The 20,301-nt window shown below is 41.8% G+C and overlaps 2 protein-coding genes across 4 annotated transcripts in view; both read right to left on the bottom strand.

Annotated features, from left to right (window-relative positions):
• The window catches only part of TGFB2 (transforming growth factor beta 2), a 79,570-nt gene extending 76,032 nt beyond the window's left edge, over nt 1-3,538 (bottom strand). The window contains exon 1 of one of the 3 annotated variants that reach the window (XM_059146755.1): nt 2,541-3,538. In XM_059146755.1, the coding sequence (XP_059002738.1) occupies nt 2,541-2,886 (346 nt within the window). In that variant the 5' untranslated portion in view covers nt 2,887-3,538. The remainder of the gene's footprint in view (nt 1-2,540) is intronic. The other 2 variants (XM_059146753.1, XM_059146754.1) reach the window with 2 other exon arrangements.
• Nucleotides 3,539-15,212: 11,674 nt separating this feature from the next.
• The window catches only part of RRP15 (ribosomal RNA processing 15 homolog), a 42,342-nt gene continuing 37,253 nt past the window's right edge, over nt 15,213-20,301 (bottom strand). Inside the window, exon 5 of the mRNA XM_059146756.1 lies at nt 15,213-18,823. Within this exon, the coding sequence (XP_059002739.1) occupies nt 18,710-18,823 (114 nt within the window). The 3' untranslated portion in view covers nt 15,213-18,709. The remainder of the gene's footprint in view (nt 18,824-20,301) is intronic.

Here is a 20,301-nt window from a genome sequence, read left to right as displayed (position 1 = left end):
CTGCAAGAAATGACAGGCACTCTCCCTCCCTTCAGCCACTTCAGTGACGCCTGAGTTAAAAGTTGGGTGGAAAAGTCCTAAAGCGGGAAAGCTGATATATAAGCTAATGCTGTACTTTCAATTGGCTCCTTAAAAATATGGCGGAATGATTTCTTCTTTTCTTCCTTTTTTGGGGGGAAGGGTTCACTATATTCCAGTATAACTAGAAAGTGCTGGAAAATCAGTTAACCTACTTTCTATAAAACTATCCACAGTTCTTGCATAGTAGTATCCAATCTGCTCTTAATATGCTTTTCTGCCTCTAAACTTCACAGAAACCGGTATTCTTTGTATGAAAACTGACAGTATTCTTCCCAGCACCCCACTGCACTTATCAGAGCTTTTAATCTACTTGGTGGCTGGAGGTAGGATGCCATGGAGAATCCACACACTGATCTGAGATGTCATCCTCTGAAATCCTAACATTCTGAGAATTTTTCTGGTTTGGGGAGTATCATTGTCCCGGGTCGGATCATCTTGGGTCTTTGGACTGAGGTATGCCAGAAAGAACAAGGAATCCACAGGCTCTTAGGTAACTGGCTCTCTCCACACCTGTCTAATGAGGAGGAAGAGATCAGACCTCAGTCTGTAAAAGTGCTGGCAATTCATTTGAACTTCCGCAGGTAAACACGGTTCAAGTTCTATATAACCTACTTTACTTGCCCGCCTGCCCAAGTGCCAGGAGAAGGGATCCACGTGCTTGAGAAAGCAAACTGACTCAACTCTGTTTAGTCTCAATCATTCTGGACCAATTACAGCGAACTTGCTTTCTTAATATCTCCTTGGCTCCACCCCAGGTAGAAAGCTTTACTTCCTGAGGGGAAAAACCAGGGCGGTGTAGTTATCAGCTCTGTTGTGGACGGTGCCTGATTACAATAATAAAACCATCCTGCCTGCCAGGATCTCCCGCATCTGCTCTGCTCCAGAACCAGAAGAGAAGAGAAGGGGTAGCAGAAAAGAAAGGTGGCCGCGAAGACTGGCGTGAGATCTGCCCGCTGACATTCTGAGACGGTCAAGTCCAAGACACGGCAAGTCACAAGACTAGGGCTTGTCGAACTAAAAATAAATATTAAAAAAGAAAAGTCCCACCCTGCAATTAGAACCTCTAGGCGAGAACTACCAAGATGGCCATATTATCTATTTAGGCAAGACACAGAGACATTGTGAGGGCGGCCAGCAAGTATATAGGGCATGGAAAGGGGAGGAGAGAAATGGGCAACCAATGAAAAAGTTTATGACTTGGGATTTAGAATAGGCAAATGTTGAAGCTTTTTTTTTTTTTTTTTTTTCTTCTTCCTGGTATTTAACCCTCTCGGGTATCACTGGATGCTTCTTTCCTTCCTTCCTTCCTTCCTTCCTTCCTTCCTTTCTTTTTCTTTTTCTCTCTCTTTTTTTTTTTTTTTTCCCTTAAGGACTTGGAAATCATTCTCTGCTAACCGCCCTCTTCCCTCCCCCCAGAGGAACCGCACGATCAATCACTTCACGCCCGTCGCTACTGTTTGCCCCTGGTATTGAGGACGCTGCCCTCGCAGAAGCCAGTTTAAAAACATTAAAAACAAACAAACAAACAAACAAACAAAAAACTCGTTTGTCTTCTACTGTCTGTGAGATTTAGGAACACACCGAAGTAACCGCAAGGAAGCCACAGAAAGCTCAGGGAGCAGAGGGCTCGAGAGGGAGAAAGATCAACGGTAAACCCGTCAGGAAAATGATCTGCTCCACCAGCGACCTTAAGAAGACAGGTCGGAGGGAATTCTGAAAAATAACGCGAAGTAAAACACTTTTTTGACGTCGTCAGAAGCGAAGTTGTCTTTCCTGCCACTCCAGGTGAAATCGAGAGGGGAACGAGGTGACAAGATCTCGCCTTGGGGGGCGGGGGTGTAAGCCCCCCGCTGTGGCAGGAGGTCCAAGAACTGGGGGTTCGGAGGTGTTTTGGAGGGGTCTCCAAATGGGGTTTTGTCCTGGCGATGCTGACATTTTTAGGGGCGTTAGAGACAATAGGGAAGACTTGGGGAACCCGCTGATAGGTCGGCCCGGAAAGGGGCGCCTTCCGGAGAGGCTAGGTTTGAGCCACCTTTTTTTTTAACCCTTCGTGCGCCAGTTCGGTGGGGTCCCCGCGGAGAAAACCAGCCCACCGAGACGTCCGGGTCTAACTCGGCCCCGGGGAGCGCCCCGCGTGCGACAGAGGAGCGGGGCTGAGCCCTGGCTGGTGGCCGGGAAGAGACTTTCAGGGGCCAGAAGGAGAGCCTAACGCCTCGTACGGGACCGAGGCGTGGGGGGAAGGGAGACATGGAGAAAACCAAGTCGAAAGTGGCCGACTGCAAGCCTAAGGCTCTCAGGCACGCCACGGGCGAGGAGGTGGGTAGGACGCAGGGCCGGGGAGGGCAGGGGAGCGCGGCCCCGACCCCGGGCGGGAAGGGCCGTCCCCGGAGTCGTGGCGGCTCCGAGAGCCTCTGGCCGCGCTCAGCCTCAGGGAATGGGAGCGAAAGAACAGTACTTACTTTCCGAGGGGAAGAAGGGCGGCATGTCTATTTTGTAAACCTCCTTGGCGTAGTACTCCTCGTCGCTTCTCTCGCGCTCGCAGGCGGCCGCCCTCCGGCTCGCCTTCTCCTGGAGCAAGTCCCTGGTGCTGTTGTAGATGGAAATCACCTCCGGGGGCACTTCCTCGGGTTCGGGATAGTCTTCTGGGGGGCTGGTGAGCTTCAGCTTGCTCAGGATCTGCCCGCGGATCGCCTCGATCCTCTTGCGCATGAACTGGTCCATATCGAGCGTGCTGCAGGTAGACAGGCTGAGCGCGGCCGTGACCAGATGCAGGAGCAGAAAAGCGCTCAGCACACAGTAGTGCATTTTTTTTAAAGGTGGAAAAATTAAAAAAAAAAAAAAAAAGTCAAAAAAAAAAAAAACTAAGAAAAAAAAAAAAAGAAAGAAACCAATAACTCTCAAGTACAGATCAGGTAGATTTTTTTTTTTTTTTTAATGCGAAACTTTTGCAAACAATCGAGAGTCAACGTCCAATAGAAAAAGGTATCTTGCTTGAGTTCCTTTAAAAAGAAAATGCAAGTCGTTCCAAAAGTGGAAATAGTAATACACGATGGGCAGGGGGGACTCTAACTTTGGGGAGTAAGAAAAAGTTTTCTTGGAGCGACGAGATGAGGGGGAAAAAAGAGACGAGGGGCTATTAGGAGGAATAAATTTAAGAGGAGGCAACGGAGTTCAGTGTGTCAGTTTCGGTGCGGAGTGGCGGATCTGAACTCGGCTCCTCCGGCCAAAAGGGAAGAGATGAAAAGGTCCCGGGGCTGGCAGCCGGCGAGCTGGCGGGAGGGGCGCCGGGAGCGCTGTGCGGGGGGCCGCCGAGGCTGGCCGGGCGGTAATTTAAGTATTTAAAGAAGGAGCGGTTCGGCCCTGCCTTCCACTGCGGCGCTGAGAGCAGGAGCAGCCGCGGCTCCGGAGCGGAGAGCGCACACGTGTGTGAGTGTGTGAGTGTGTGAGCGAGTGTGTGTGCGCGCGCGCCTGTGCGCGCGCTGGGGGCGAGCCGGCGCGCCGCGGGGAGGCGGGTGCGCTCCGCACGGCGCTCGGGACGCGGTCGGGTCCTGCGCGGGCCGCGGCGGCGGCGGCGGCGGCGGCGGCGGAGGCGGCGACGATCCTGCTCCCGGAGCTGCGCGCGGTGGCCGACAGCCCGGCCGGCGCGCGCCGACCCGCCCGGCTACTCCACGTCGTGCCGCCGCTCGCGGACGCGTCCAGCCTCCACCTCCCTCCTTCTCCTGCTCCTCCTTCTGCTCTCGCTCCAGACGCCAACCCGGCAATAGACGACCGGCTGCCGCCGTTGCCGTCAGCCCCGGGAGCGCGCTGCCTGGGCCGTGTTTCTCCTAAAGGGGCGACGAGGGGGTCCCTTGGACTCCCACCCCTTCCCAGCCTCTCCCGGTTCCTGTCCCACTCGGACTTTCTCGCGGCGGGTAGGTGGGCACTTGGCACCCTGCGACAGACCCTCTCCTCCGACTTCCTGCAGCCGGGCAGCCCCTGGCTCCGCTGCCCAGCGGCTCCCTAGACCGTTACACGGTTCTCCATCCCTTCCCCGTGTCTCCGTCCCTGGCGTCCTGCTCTTCTCTGTGCCCTTTTCTGTCTCTCGCACGCTCGTCTACCTCTCCTGCCTTGCTCCCTCCTCTCTCTCTCTCTCTCTCTCTCTCTCTCTCTCGTCGGGGGCTTCTGGAGCTCCCCTCGGAGCGAACCTTCTGCTGCCAGCAGATAACATCACGATCTTGCCTGGGAGGAGAGATTTATAAGTTCTCTCGGAACCACGTGTTTGCCTTCAACAAAGTGACGTGCTAGGATTACAGTCAGAAGTCCTCTCGTTTACTTAGACCACGAGCTCTCCCCGAACCGTGGAGGGGTGTGGAAATGAGGCCGGCCGCGGGCACGGGAGGGAGGAGGTGGAGTGTGCGCCCTGACAACAGTGATTTATGGTATTTACTTTATATAGTCATTTTGGACCGGTCTGTTGAAGGACAAGCTATCAGGCCTCCCGTTTTTACTTAATGTGGCTCACGCACAGCCTCCCAAACTCAATCACTTGCTCTAGAAAGTCTTCCCTTCTGTACTGTACGCACACAACTCTCTCTCTCTCTCTCTCGTGAATGTGCATCACACAGTTTACTCAGGATCCCCCCAGCCCTGAGACATGCTTCCAATCTAAGATTCACTTCCTACATTTTTAGTGGAATCATTTTCTGAGATCCACTAACACTATGCTAGTACATCTCTCCTAAAGATTATCTTATTAGGGTTTGTTGTTTACAGTCTAGTCCCCCATTTGACTGTAAACTGATGAGAACATGAAAACAGCACTTTTTTTACTTAGAGAATGAACTAGATGCACTTGTTTCACTGTATGAATGAATGAATACCTTAGCTTGCTGCCTATGCCACTACTTCATAGGGCTTTCTCTTCCTCGCCTTCTTCCCCAGCTAGACATCAGCAACCAACTTCATTCTTTCCATAGCATACATCCAGGAAGCCGGAATTTTAAAGTGATGTCTACTGCTAGGCACTACACACTACTTGACATTTTCATTTCAACCTAATCTCAATTAGATGAGTCTAAGAATGATTCTTGCCATGGTTCACTTTTCTCTTTGTCTTTCTATTTTACCTTCAGTTACTCAAAGTCAACATTTTCATTTCATCATGACGATGGCCATACTGACTAGACAGATGGTTTAAAGTGGAAACTCTGTTGACTATTCCCCCAAACTCAAAGCCTCTATATTATTCCCTAGTTCAGATATTTCTTTTCCATGCTAAGTGGTAGAGCTGCATTTTACAGTCAGGATCCGTTGCCTGCGGACTAAGATGCCCTATATAAACTGGTACCAGAACATGTCCGACAAACATGGATTCCAAGGTGATGGGAAGTCTGCGAGATATGCAGGCCCTGTTCCTTCTTGCAGATTGACATTTCCCATCATCCTGTTAAAGGCTCTGAAAATCTTGCAGGAAAAAAAATTGTTCAGGTCTTTTAACGTAGCATATTCTGAACTCCCTTGAACATGGGATTCTTTACCTATTAGGGCACACTGGAAAACTCGGACATAAAGAGATTGTTCCAATCTGCTTCTGAAAGTTACAGATGAATCAGCATTAGTAGTTTCCTTTCCTCGAGGCCAGTTTCAAATTGAACTGTCTTGAAAAGAGCTGGACCACCAGCTGCACTTCTAGTAGCCAACAGAGATAGACTCAAAAGGAGCTACTGTGGGGCTAGCTCTCCCCAGACTCATCAAGCTGTCACCCCTTTGAGTTCAGCTGGAGAACAGCAAAAAGATCAGCTCTACACTGAGGGGGAAAAGTGAATATTCGTTTGTTCTAGAAAGTAGAGCAAGACATGCAAACTAGAGCTGGTGACCGAAGATGCTGCGGCAGGTGACCTCCATCATGATGCTCTGTGGAGGTCACAGGTTCAGCCTCCCTGCAAACCAGCGAGACTACCTCCGTGGTATAGACACAAACTGACCTGAGGTTAAGTGGATTCAGATTAGAGTACGGAGAGATTAGCCAAAGTCCATCTACTTCACTTCTAGAAAAACAATGTAAGTAATAAATTCTCCCGACAACCCTTCCCAACAGAAACATGTCATTCTATGTCCACAATGCTTAGTTCATGGAGCACTTATTGCTAACTCAGCAACCCCTGAGACCCCCTGGCCTAAGCCCAAGAGACTGCTTCTAATTCCCCCAAAGCCCAGGCAGGTAGGACCAGGGAGCTACTGGTGAAATGTAGCATAGGCGAGTATAGCAATTCAGGCTAGCAGGAGTGGAGTCCCCTCTGCCTCTCAGAGGACCCTCTGAAGACGTAAACGGATTAAGACTGTCAGTGATGCGTCCCTGGGAATCACGAATGGACCCTTTCTTCTATTAAATAACTCTTTCAGAGCCTTTTCATCTCTATATTCAAGAAGTAAATATCCACTAAATTTATTGAGATCTTATTATGTGGGAGGGGCTTCAGACAATTTTCATGGTAAGAGGGTATGTAACTCATCTGGATCATCCTGATTACCTCGAAAAGGTATTTAAACTGTATAAGACATCTTGATTACCTCAAGGAGGCAGGAGAGCATAGTGGTTAAAGGACAGACTCCACAGTCAAGTGCTCTTGAGTTCAAATTTCAGTCGCTTTCTGGTTTTGTGATCCTGGCCACGTGATGCAGATACTATGTTAGTTCTTCCTCTGTGAAAAGGGGACAACACTTATTAACCGACAAGATTACTGAGGACTGAAGTACATCCACGAGGTACACAAAATGCTTCCAACAAACCTGGCACTTAGTATGTGCTCATTAAATGTCACTCAGTGTTCTCATATCCTCTCCCTTCTTCATTTTTGTCAGAGACGGTGTCATAAAACACACGTGGCCTCTACTCTTTCTCAGATATAAATAAACTGAAAAAGCTAGGGAAGATGCTAGTGAGACTTTGCCTCATGGTTAGGCCTCCGGGCAGTTTTGCTAAGTACATTTCCATTCAGTTATTTTAAACAGTCTGGTATTTTGCTCCCATGTATTGTAGGAAAGGACAAGAAGGTACACTTCTGGCGAACAGAACTCTGAATGACAGAAGCCCAGTTAAGCAGAAATTCCAGATTAAGGTCTCCTATTCTTCAACGCCCTAAAAGGGACTTCTTTGTTTTCCAGATCAGAGAGGCAGAGGGTGCAGCTGTTTCGACCACTAGCCCTTCTCTGCTCATTAATGGGCCTATTCACTTAAGTAATGTGGAATTCCTACAAATGTCTGATATCAAAACTACTCATTCCTGTCCAGGGTTTTACCCTGCGGATCCTAGGCAAGAGTTTAGGATGGAATAGGTCCTTCCTGACTCTAAAGAAAGAATAACTTCATTTGCAACAACTTTGAAAGTTGTTCCCACAAGGGTTTCAAGCATTATAAAACCAGGAAGTAGGGAAAAGAAATCTATAGAACTTAGCAACACTTGCTAAATGCAAAATAACCCTTTCACGTGAAAATACTACAAAGCCTTTTAGGTTCTTCTAATTTGATATGATACAACTCAAAACCCCTCTTTGGTTTATAAAAAATTTTCTCATGTTCTGTGTGTATTTCTGTAGCCAAATAAACTTCTGCTCTCAGAATAATGAAATGGAAAGGTTAGTGATTTCCCCAGGAAAAATAATCCAATTACTGACTCCATTTTGTATCTATACGTTAATCTAAAACAGAAGTGATAAGGAGGGCACAATGCGCAGGAAGGAGAAAGCTTAAAAAGATCAGAGGTGGTCAGAGATAAAAGGATCAACTCAAGAGATAAGGAATAGAGAAAAATAGCATAGCAGAGATAAACTCACACTTTAAGGGATACTCTGTGGGAACATTTATCTTACCCTTTGGAATTATGATTAGCTGATGGATTACTGCTTGTGGCTTTTGGGCACTCACATCTCCACCTGTCACTACTTTTCTGTTCTGAGATTTCCAACGGGAGTAAGTCTTTTCTTGGGAGGCAGTCTCTCAGTGGCCTGGGCTTTGTCAGTCCCAGGGCCTCCTGAAATCTGCTTTCTTGCCTCTGCTGAAAGTCATCCACTAAACTAGCTTTTAGTGACTGATATAAATGAACATATGGGGACAGTTGTCATAGAGTTTCAGATGGATACATGCTTCGTAAAATGTTAATGTTGATAAAGGGAAGCCAGCAGCAGCATTTTTCTTAGTCAGGGTATGCGTCTGCTCCTGGCCCTGACGGCGTCTCACTACTTCCCTTACCCCAGCACCCCGGCAGTCCAGACACGCGGCACAAAGCAAGAAGCCAGAATTAGGGTGCTGGGGAGAAGGGCAGAGAGAGAAGTATTTCAACGAAGTAAAAATACAAATAAAAGATGAGTAGGGGAAAAGAGAAAGCAAATGATAAAGACATGATTATGTACCCATAATTTTAAAAAAATGACTATAACAACCTAAAGTGAAATTTTCATTTTTTAAGATACATATCCTTTGAATAAATCTGCCATCATCTCGGTGGGTATCATTTTGTGAAAATCTGAAGGTGTACATTTTCTTTTTTTTTTTTAATTTTATTTATTTATTTGACAGACAGAGATCACAAGTAGGCAGAGAGGCAGGCAGAGAGAGAGGAGGAAGCAGGCTCCCCGCTGAGCAGAGCCCGATACGGGGCTCAATCCCAGGACCCTGAGATCATGACCTGAGCTGAAGGCAGAGGCTTTAACCCACTGAGCCACCCAGGCACCCCTGAATGTGTACATTTTCATTAGCGAAGTTGACAACCTATATTTCAAACCATCTTGCCTTTCTGTTGCCTCAATTATCCTGCAATTAAAAAATGAATATGGGGAGACTCACAGCTACAAACTTTTCCTGATGTTTAAGTCTTCTAAGTAAGCTCTTGTAATGAGGGTGACCGTATGATTTATCACACAAACCTGAGCACTAAGAGGATGATATTCATAAATACTTGATAAGACAGAAGGGGTAAACCAGGACTGTCCCAGATAGTCCCCTTACTTTGAAACGAAGGCACTTTAAAATCTGAATCAATAAGGTCAGGTGTTCAGCTGTTCTCAGTTACCATGGTGATATATTTTGCATATTTCCAAGCCTTTTTTATTCTTTGTGCTTCAGATTCTAATAATCATTATCAGAGCTAAAATTTGAAAAATACTTCCTTGTACAGCTTTAGCATTGATATAAACATGCATCACCCAAAAACTGAAGGCTTTAAGAGGTTAAGATTCTTCTGAGCCCCATAAAAGCCAGTCTCTCACATGGAAAGGAAGAAGATAAAAGATGTTAATAATAGGGATTAACAAGCATTTCATGTATTTTGTGCGCAAATTTGTTTCTAAATTTGGGAAAACGAACGACTGATAAAAGAATTTTAAAAGTAAAAATGAATTCTGTCTTCTTCTCATTTTAGTGTACAGAAAAAAGCATGTCCTCTAGTGCTCGGGGGCACCTACTACTGATTTTTTTATGTGTTGTTCTTCCATGTTTAATAGACAGTAGATGGCTTCACAAAACTAGAACTTCACTCAGTTGAAAGGCTGTTTTCCTGTTAACCTGAAAATTGTTGTGATCTAAATTCCTACAATGTCTGCTTTCTCCTTAGAGTATCTCAGTCATACCTATGTGCCCCTTTACAAAGGCAGTATCTTCACAGATTCTATCAATGGCGGGCTATTTACCATAAACCAAAGAAATAAATTTTAAAAAGTGGGTGTGTGCTGTGACCTGAGAACAACTTCAACAATACACAAACAGGATTTTGGTTGCCTGGTCAGTACAGATAAGATTTTAGGGTTTGCTTCTTTCAGAGATCTTTGTCTTTTAATGTTAATTAAGGTTATTAAACAACAGACAATGACACGGTCAACCAAGTTATTTGAAAAGTTGTAAAAATTAAATCTAATCAATGCCACAGTTGTACTGATTGTTCAGAGACTAGGCACTCATCTGGTTGAACGGAAAAAAATTTTTATCAATCATTTAATTCAATGATAGCCTAAATCATGCCACCTAGAGGAGAGCAGTGGTATTTCTCACAACTTCCTATATGGAGAAAACCAACATGCTCAATTTTCTGAGTATTTTCATCATAGCGTATTAAACAATCTACAAACATCATTTTGCTGTAAAATCATTTAAAAAACTAATCAACAGTGTCACCTCAAGAATATTTCCCATTGATATGTTGTTTCATTTCTAGAGGAAAAACACTGTATGACAAAAGCTACTGCACAAGAAAATGAAAGTTACAATTTGACATGTTGAACACACACATTTTCAGGAAAGATCCTAAGTCAGTAACAATGGAACTTCCATAATTCTAGTTATCTCCTAGCCAATAATATCCTAAGCTAAAATCTAGTCTTCCTGTATAAAGCATAACTGAAATATCTAAATTCTTAAGAGCAAATATGTCAACACTTAGCATTTTCATGAATCATCAAAATATCATTAAATAAGAAACAGTAGCATATGGGCAATATATTGTATCTTGGTAATGAAAAGAGCAACAGAGTCATGTCCTAAGAGATAAAACTATGGGATCCCACTCTAGTAGTCATGCAGTTCCATTTCTGCAGAATCCAGATAATTAAAACATTTTAATTACCAGACATATTTAAGACGTAAAATAAATTCTCCAACGGCACACGGTATAATAAACAGACAGAGGCAACTAAAATGAAGCCTGGGAAGACATGCTACTTGAAACTCTAACTTGCCACTGCCAGGAAGATTTTCACTTTTGATATGCCTTGTCCCCTCTACCTTCCCCAGGCCTTGGGTTCAGGCCCTAAGTAAATGTGACTGAAAAATAGAACATGTTCACTTATTTTTCCAGAGCAAAAGTTCAATTTCTATAATCTCATTTTCTTTTAAAATCTCATTTTCTGTAAGACATTAGTATCATCTAAAATTAGGAAATTAGTGTTGTGTACAGCCGCTCTGTCAATTCAAGCTTGGACTTGACTGTATTAGCTGTGTGACCTTGCCAAGTTATTGAATCTACTACCTGTTCCCTCATCGATTTATTGGGGACAATAACAGCACCTACCTCATGGGGTTATAGGAAGACTGTGTAAGCTAAATGCATTATAAAACATGTAAATAGTATCCGGCCTATAATAATTACTGTATAAATGTTTATTATTATTACTTGCTCTGTTTCAACCTAAACTTGAATGATGGATGGGACCTGTCAAAAAAGATGGTTGAGCATGAAAAGGCAACATTTTAAAATAAGTCAAGGAAACAGAGATTCTCATTTCAAAATAAATTTCTATTAATCAAGAGATACAAAGTGACACAAGGGGGAAAGGGTCAAAATTTTTCATGCTCAATGTTCAAAGCAAGGTAACTATTAAAATTAAAAAAAAAAGAAAAAGTGGGGCACACCTGGGTGGCTCAGTCGGTTAAGCGTCTGCCTTCAGCTCGGGTCATGATCCTAAGGGCCTGGGATCAGGGAGCCCCACGTTGGCTCTCCGCTTAGCGTAAGCCTGCTTCTCCCTCTCCCTCTCTCTGCTTACAGCTCTACTTGGGCTATCTGTCAAATAAAAAAAATAAAATATTTTAAAAAACTAAATGAAAAAGAAAAAAAAGTAGGACTGTAGCAAATGGGACTCTTGATATAGTTACCTCTGCACTTCTCCAAATCAATACTTAAAAGAGTGTCCTCGGCAAGACAGTATTTAGAGTCTAAGTTCTAGAACAGTCTAAGTACGCAAAATATGTTTTAGTATCTTATTGAATGTCAGAATCTTTTTACTCATTGTGAGACTTGTCTTGCAAAATGTCGAAATTATCTTCTTTAATAAAGAATGTATTCTTATATACATCTAATGAACTTTTGGCATTTAAAAAACTTATCCTGTCATGTTTTTAATCTCACCCTTTCAGTTAACATTATTGACACGTCTTTTCCCTGCCAGCATTCTAAAGGGCAGCAGAAAAGCAGAAGTACCAAGGTTTATGTAAATGATCACTTATCACTGAAGCTGTAAGTGGTCTAAAATTCCTTGCCGTTAAAAACAATGTTATACTACAATACTGTTCACACAGCCTTTTTGTAAGCAGGGTCATTTCCTGAGGAGGATTTCCAGAGTAGGGCTACTGCGTCTCATTATGGATCTACGACCTGCAGACTGTAAACTTCTGTGGGGAGAAACATTTACAATTACACAGATCAGAAATGAACGACAAATCTACAGGCACAGCACCTGATCCTCCAAGTGCGTGACAGAGAACGTTCCTGGAGACCCTCCCTACTACATAGCAGGCACTGTGCTAGATGGGCTCGGTGGAACATTATCCAAATTCCTATTACACGAACAAGTGTGTGCCCAGGCGGGATTTATATGCTAGTGATATGTAATTTCACCTACCATCAAGTCTATTCGGGAGTCTGTGGAAGAACCAGAATATGGCAGTTGTGGGTCGCACAATCTACTTATTCTTGGTGTTTACAGAGAAGGGTAGTATCACCTTGAATCTCTGTAACCATGAGCTTCTACATTTAGACTACATAGAAGAGAGCCCAGTGTTACTGTAGAAAGACCAGTATCATGCAGAAACACCCCGATGTTATGCTTGGTGATACGCAGCTACTTCAGGGCGCCTGCTGTGTCCGGCCGCCGTGTGGATGTTTTGAGAGCTGAGGTCCATCTATTGTTTATGTCCATGCCCTGGGAGGGGAGGCATTTTTCCCTCAGACTGAAGTCTGGTTCTGCAAGCGCAAAGGCAACTGTCTAGTAGCCGGAGGGAGAATCAACAGCTGTGAGGCCACCCACGCGGGAAGAAGGACACCGCTCTCAGCTGTCTCTCCACTCGGAGCCCCAGTTGGTCCTGACCCCACACAAATTTGGTGTTCTCGCTTTGATGTTTATGAACCGATTGCATTTAAATGCAGGATAATGATTCAGGGGTTAGAGAAACTGTTATTTATACAAACGTGGTTAACACCTCATCATTTTCAGCTGGCTGTGCTAATAATGCTCATTGTGCTCTTTGTTTTCGGGTTTTTTTGCCCAAATCTGCAATCTGAATTGGCTCTGGCAGGATGTGGCTGTGTGCTGGCATAGACTGGAAACTGCCGGATGACCCCAGAGAGCTGTGACTGAAGACACTTCTCCGGGGGACCTCCTAGCGTACGTGGTGTCTGGTGTCTGTGGGTCTGGCAGTCCTCCAGCTGTCCTTGTTCATGTATCATAAATCTGTTCTTTTAGGGAATCAATAAGATTTACAGTTGGATGTGTTCCTTCTGAAAACTGTAGACAATTACCTAAAAAAATGAAATGCTATTTGTTATTAACAGTGGCCTCATATTTAAGGACAACAGCTACCTGAGGAAATCATGTAATTACAAAGCAACTTAATTTATCTTCTCCAAAATACAAATATTGAAAAAAGAAAGACAGTGATTTAATCAATAAAATTACACCAATATTTGTATGTGCTTATATTGTATCCATAATTTTATCAGAAGAACTCACAGACATTTCAAAGCTTACTGCTTCATTATCAGACTAAATATATGCTAATTTTACTCTCTTCATAGTTAGATAGACCACCACTAGCTACATGCAGCTTTTAAAATTTAAAGTATTTAAAATTAAGTAAAATTTAAAACTCTGTTCCTTTATATCACCAGCCACACTGCAAATATTCGGTAGCCCCTTGTGCTAGTGGAGATATAACGTGTCCAGCAACACAGACAATCATATTGGACTATACTGACTTGGACACTGAAATTATAAGGAATTAGCTCAGTCCTGTAACATATATCCTTGCTTATATCCTTGGTTGTAAATGCTGCCTACAAAAAGCATTTAACAGACAGCTCAATACGTACCCCTGTAATTGGAGGGGCCGGGGAAAGGGGGAACAGGTGAGCAGTGCTGAACTAGTTATTCTTGACAAAGAAAACATGCTCTGTAACTGTTTCAGAGGACACCTCTTCTGAGCACACAGGTTCATCACCTATCTAGACAAAAAGCCCAGAACTGTAACTCCCTAAAATTATGCTTAGTAGCCTGGATGAAAAATATTCATGTGGTTCTCTAAGCTAGAAAGCACTCTTCAGAAAATCTAAAAATTATTTACGAAGCATTAGAAGATACCTTCCATCTGTAAAATTCTGATTAGAGTTATTACAACTTAGTATTTTGTTAAACATCAATCACGGTTGTAAATGTCTTTCATGAACTTCAAAGACCATCCTACTTCCAAATTTGTTCACAGGTCCTATTGATTAATACATTTAGTCAAGCTTCAGAGAAGTTCACCCAATGAAGAAGTTCGCCAGGCCTACCTTGGCTGCAATAGTCGCTAAGATTCATCTATCCACCTGGCCAAAATTCAGACTATGGTTTCCTCGCACCTGCAAATATCCGCAGGGCTTAACAGTCTCCCCATGACTAACATACCAAATGGAGACAAACATCACATTAATCCTAAGAGATGCATTTAAGGAAAGAGCAGAATGAATTCTGCTTCCTTCGCTTAACTTTCTCATTTTAATTTAAGTCAAGAAGCAATGGTAAAGTTATACCACATCTAAGTTAAAAATGTACAACTTGCTATTTTACATACTGCTATAGACTATGTGTCTTCCCAAATTCATCTATGAATGCCCTAATCCCCAATGTAATGGTATTTCCAAGTGGAGCCCTTTGGAAGGTAATTAGGTCACAAGGGTGGAGCCCTTATGAAGGGGATTAGTGCCCTTATGAAAGTGACTGAGAAAAGATGATCTATCTCCTCCCTGAGCGAAGACACAAGAAGTCAGCTATCTGCAAACCAGAAAGAGGGCTCTCCCCAGACATCGAATCCGCTGGCATGCAGCTGGGGACTTATCATCCTATAGAACTATGAGAAAAGTCTGCTGTTTTAGCCACCCAGTCTATACAATATTCTGGTACAGCAACCCAGGCTAAGGCAGCCAGCCAGACACAGACACATACATGCTTTTCTTAAGAAACTACAAAGGTTCAAAAATATATCCACTAATTTTTCAAATGTTTATTATTTTTAAAAAACATTTATTTATTTGAGAGGGAAATGGAGAGAGAGTCTCCCAAGAAAGCCCCGCACTGAAAGTGGAGCCCAACGTGGGGCTCGAGCTCACGACACTGAGAAACCAAGAATCAGACACTCAACCAACTGTGCCATAAGGCACCCCTCAAATGTTTATTTAAAAGTGAGATTCACGTTGCACATACATAGCAACAAACTAAACACAATAATGGTTCTCTCAAGTCATGAAAAAGCCCAAAGAAAGAAAACCTCCATCCCACTTCACTCAGGACTCTTCTCAGCACATATATTTATAAAAATCTAAGATAAAAACAACAAAAAGGAAGTAAAGCTAAACAGGGAGCAAAAAAAATTATCCAAAGTTTGCAAAAGCACTGCCTCATTTATTTGACCTCCTCATTCCTCTGAGATAGAAATACTTACGCTCTGTGGAGGTTTCCTTTACAAGCATTTTAGGCCTTACAATTTCTTTAACTTCCCAGCAATGCAATTTATATCTACAGTTTGCTTACGTTTCTGTTCACACTTCAACCTTGGGAAGTCTCTGCTATTATACGTTTAACTAGGACATCTTCAGGCATCTGTGGACTGTACCCAGATGGCTTTGTAACGAAGTACTGTACTCTCACCACCTGCACAGGTGGCAGAATTAGTTGGTGGTCACTGAATATTAGGTCTATTCGTATATGCAAAACACAGTAATCAAAAGAGCCCTAAGGTTTACCAGAATATAAACATTCCCTTTCCACTCCCTTGTAAAACACACAAAATATTTTTTAAAACTTGGAACCTACCCTCAAATAAACCTTCTGGAACCTCCTCACAGGTCATTTTCAGTCCCGAGTACCGAAGGTGAGCCTTCGGACCATTCCAGCTAACGGGCTTCCACAGTATACTTTTCAATGAGCAGAATAATATTTGATCTATGTAGAATTCTAAGTAACTTGAAAATAAACCCAATACTCCGACTCCAAGCTAAAGTGCTAAACTATTAAGATTATTCTAAGTATTTTCAGCCTAAAACAGGTATTAATTTGGACTCCGAGAGCTCAATGCCTAAAAACAATGAATAACCAACACTAAACTATGCTAAATATTGACAACATTCACGACAGCCATCTAAATATCCACATAAGGGGATAAGATAATAGCTGGTTACTGGTTACCTGGAAACTATTTTCCACAGTCTTTCTAAACAAATAAAAATTATCTTTTTATTATTACAGTACTCTAACTAGTTAACAAAAATAAAATCCAAATATTGTTATGTTGAGATAAAGCAGGGAAGATCTAGAAATGTGGTTCTTTTTCTCTTCCCTAGTTAACTCAAAGACGATGTAGGAAGATGGAACAGATGCAGATCCATCCGACTGATGTGAAAAATTTAAATGTTTTGAGTTAAATACTTAGGGTAGAGGCGCCAGAGCTAGAATATTTAAAACACTCATCTCAAGATATATATTTCATTTCTAAAATAATAGGCTCATCCTTGGATTTATATTAAAACGTAATGGTATTTTGCTTATATATTGCATAGCTAAGATGCAACAATACTAAAACATACAAAATATCCCATTTTTATGACAGAAATTATTTCATGTACTTTGAATATGCTTTATAGCGTTCTAAAATAAGTGATAAATTTTTTTATACTGGCAAATCACCATTAATTTAGAATAAATAATTTCTGAAAGAAGAATATCTGCCTATGTTCTCTTCCTTATTTTCCGTTAAAAACTCTTGCCCAATTTTTTTTTAATTAAAAACTATGTGAGTTTATGTTTCAAAAATATTTTAGTAAATAAATAGTTACCTACTCTGGGCCCCTGGGTGGCTCAGTGGGTTAAAGCCTCTGCCTTCAGCTCAGGTCACAATCCCAGAGTCCTGGGATCGAGCCCTGCATCGGGCTCTCTGCTCAGCGGGGAGCCTGCTTCCTCCTCTCTCTCTGCCTGCCTCTCTGCCTACTTGTGATCTCTGCCTGTGAAATAAATAAATAAAATCTTAAAAAAAAAAAAAATTACCTACTCATTTCTATCATCCAAATGTACTATTCAGAAGAATTTTTGCAAAGCTTTAATATGATCCAGAATAAGATTAAGAGCAAAAAAGAAATATAATCTTTAATTCTGGGGAGAAAAAATTTTTAACTGCTGCAAAGAATTTTCTTTTTCAAAATCATGTATGTGTTAAGTGATAATGAACTATTCACCTGCATTAAGTTCTATCATGATAGTTAGCACTCTTACTATTTGGAGGAGTACTGGTTCGCATTTATTTATGTTAACTGACAAAATGGTAGTTCTATAATTTAATAAAACACTTAAGTTCAGAAGTTGGGATAAAATACAAAAATGCATCACTTGATATCTTAAGTGTACACCTTCCTTTATAATAATAAGTACCAGGCCATGGACTAATTTAACCTTGGATAGGTAATACCTGTAACACTCAAATGGGCTTGAAAATATAAACCTCTCCGTTCCAGCATAAGTTCAAGGGGAGGACGCAAGTATGCGCAGATGAGCGGTAGAAGGGAGCTCTCTTTATGACGGAAAGATGGGAAAAGGAATGGATCCCTTTTTTAAAAGGAACAGATCACAGTTATTAAACAATTCCTTTATAAACTGCAGATCTTAGACGTGGTCTCAAAGAAATTTTGGAATTATATACAACAGTCTTACTTTCTTTTGGTTTAACATCTAGATACTAAGCCACCTAATTTACTCATCTTTACGGGAGTGACAAGGAACCAAATCTCCAAACAGGTGAGGCATCCCGACGAGACCACCTGCAGCCAAACTCTCCCGTTTCCCTGGTCAGTCAAACCAAGCAGGAGAATTTAAACTAATTCAAGTGTCAGGGAAAAGCTGGGGCAGGGGCAGAGTCTAAAATACATCAAATATGCTTTCTAAGAAATTATGCCTCACTGCGTAGGTTAAACATGAGAATTTCCACCTCAGTAAATCTCTCATACAAAATAACCTAACACTTATGTGTGTTTTAGCATATAAAAGGACATAATAGAAAAGTAGAAATTTGGTGTGTTTCTTAAATCTTACATAGCACAAGTTCTAAAAATGAAATCATCACGCTGAATCAGAAATACTATCATGTTAGATTACACTACACAGGGTTCTCAATAGCTCACCAAAACAAATACCATAAACTCCCCTCACGAAAGCACAAACACACAGAACCAATAAAGCTGGAAAGCTGACAAATACTAACTTCAGGGAGTTCATTTTAATTATGAAAAGCACTGCATTTCTAGAAACTGCTGATACTGGAACAAAATACCAATATCCATGACCAATACATAAACTTATAATGTTCTGGGCAAAATGTGCATTTCGCTAGTTAAGCAGAAATACTTCTTTTTACATGTTTGAGAAACAATGCTTAAAATCATACAAGGTTTGAAAAACTTAACAAAGTTTTCACGAAAAGAGAAAACACCCAGGTTGGTAATAATAAAAGTCTTTTGGCTTTCTTACAAATGATAGCTCCACAGCCGCGTAGCTCTGAGAGCACAGAGCATTTCGCTAGGAAAAATACACTGACTGTGTGCTGTGTTTCCTCTACAGTCTATGTATCCAGTTGCTCCCAGAGCCTGGCTCACTGGTTATCCGCATCATCACTCTCTTGGTCCCAGTCTTTCATGGATGCTCCCATCATGAAATCATCACGTAAGATTGTCCATCCAGGGCCCTCTTCTGATTTCGCTTCAGTCTGAGGACAATTACAGAAACAAAATATCAAAAGACAATTTAATCATAAGGGAAATAAAAAAGCCCAAGCTACAAAACTAACTTGTGAACACTTAGTTTCAGAACAGAAATGAAAACAAGACAAATTATAGTTAATTTACACACTGTGATATAAGCACAAATATGGAATAGAGTTATACGTTAATGAACTATTTTTAACCCCATAAAAAATCATGGAAGCAAAAAAACCTTTTACTGGAAGGGGGGAGAGAATATAGTAGAATCTAGGTTTGCTATGAATTTTTAAAATCTGGCAATCGAAAAAGACTTAAATATTATTTAATGTTTATGGATGATTTATTAGAAAAATTCTGGCAAACTATTTTAAAATAAAAAGGAAATTAACAAAGCCTTATCATATATAATAAAAGAGAGAAAAGGAGACTAACTTGGTATTGTGTTAGGTTTTTATAGATGTTATCTCATTTAACATTTGATAAAAATGTGAACCAAATGTTCTTTATTTAGGTTATGATCTCACTGCCTGACCTAATCATGTAGTCAAAAGACTAATCACATGCTAAAAAGATAAATAACTGAAGCAGGCAATAAACGTAATAGGTAGCCAATTTTGCTTATTTATAGGATTTACATAAAACTATGACAGCTGAAGTACAACCTTGAATTTCATGGTACAACAGCACCACCTTGTGGTATTAATTAAGTAATACAATATATGCGACCTCAAGTTCTGGGTTTCTTTCCTTCATTCCACAAATGTGCTTCAAGCACTGTTCTTAGTGTTGGAAATACATTCGTGAACAAAACAAAGCCCCTGTTCCCTGGGATCTAACAGTCTACACCTTTCTATTTAAACCATTCATAAAATACAACGTTGGGAAAAACTCCCAAAGTATGCAAGAACCCATGATATTTGGCTAAAAAATAGTGCTATCTTTACAAGAGCTATTAACCATATAAAAAGCAATTTTTAAGAGAAAAGATATTAAAGACATTTCCTGGGTTACAAGAGATTACTTATCTAATTCTGCTGAAGCTACCTTCTATTTTAAAAAACATCGCTCCAAAAGAGCCAATTCTATTTAGGAAAAAAAGGACACTATTACAAAACAGGAAAAATATCCTATTGGATTCACCCTTGTCTTCCTGGGATCAAAAAATCAAGCAAAGTTTGTACCTAAATGTAAAGACTAAAGAGTATACAAATTGAGCAAAGATTTCAGAATTGTCTTAAGTCAAACAGCGTGCTCTGTACTTTAATTAAACCAACACAAAAAAGAAAAAATATCGGTGTTTTTAGAAACCAACACTAAAACAACGGCAAAACTTCTCATGCCCACACTAATGCGGGAGTGAGCAAGTGAGAAAGGAGCGTGTGACTCCACACGGAGCCCGCGCACACCTTCACATCACTCGTCTCTACGGCTCCAGAACTACCTTCCTAAAACTATTCTTGCTTCTGTTGGATTTAGTTACCTA

The sequence above is a fragment of the Mustela lutreola genome, chromosome 14 (genome assembly GCF_030435805.1).
Source record: "Mustela lutreola isolate mMusLut2 chromosome 14, mMusLut2.pri, whole genome shotgun sequence".
NCBI classification, from domain to species: Eukaryota; Metazoa; Chordata; class Mammalia; order Carnivora; family Mustelidae; genus Mustela; species Mustela lutreola.
This window is presented reverse-complemented; position numbering and strand designations above follow the sequence as displayed.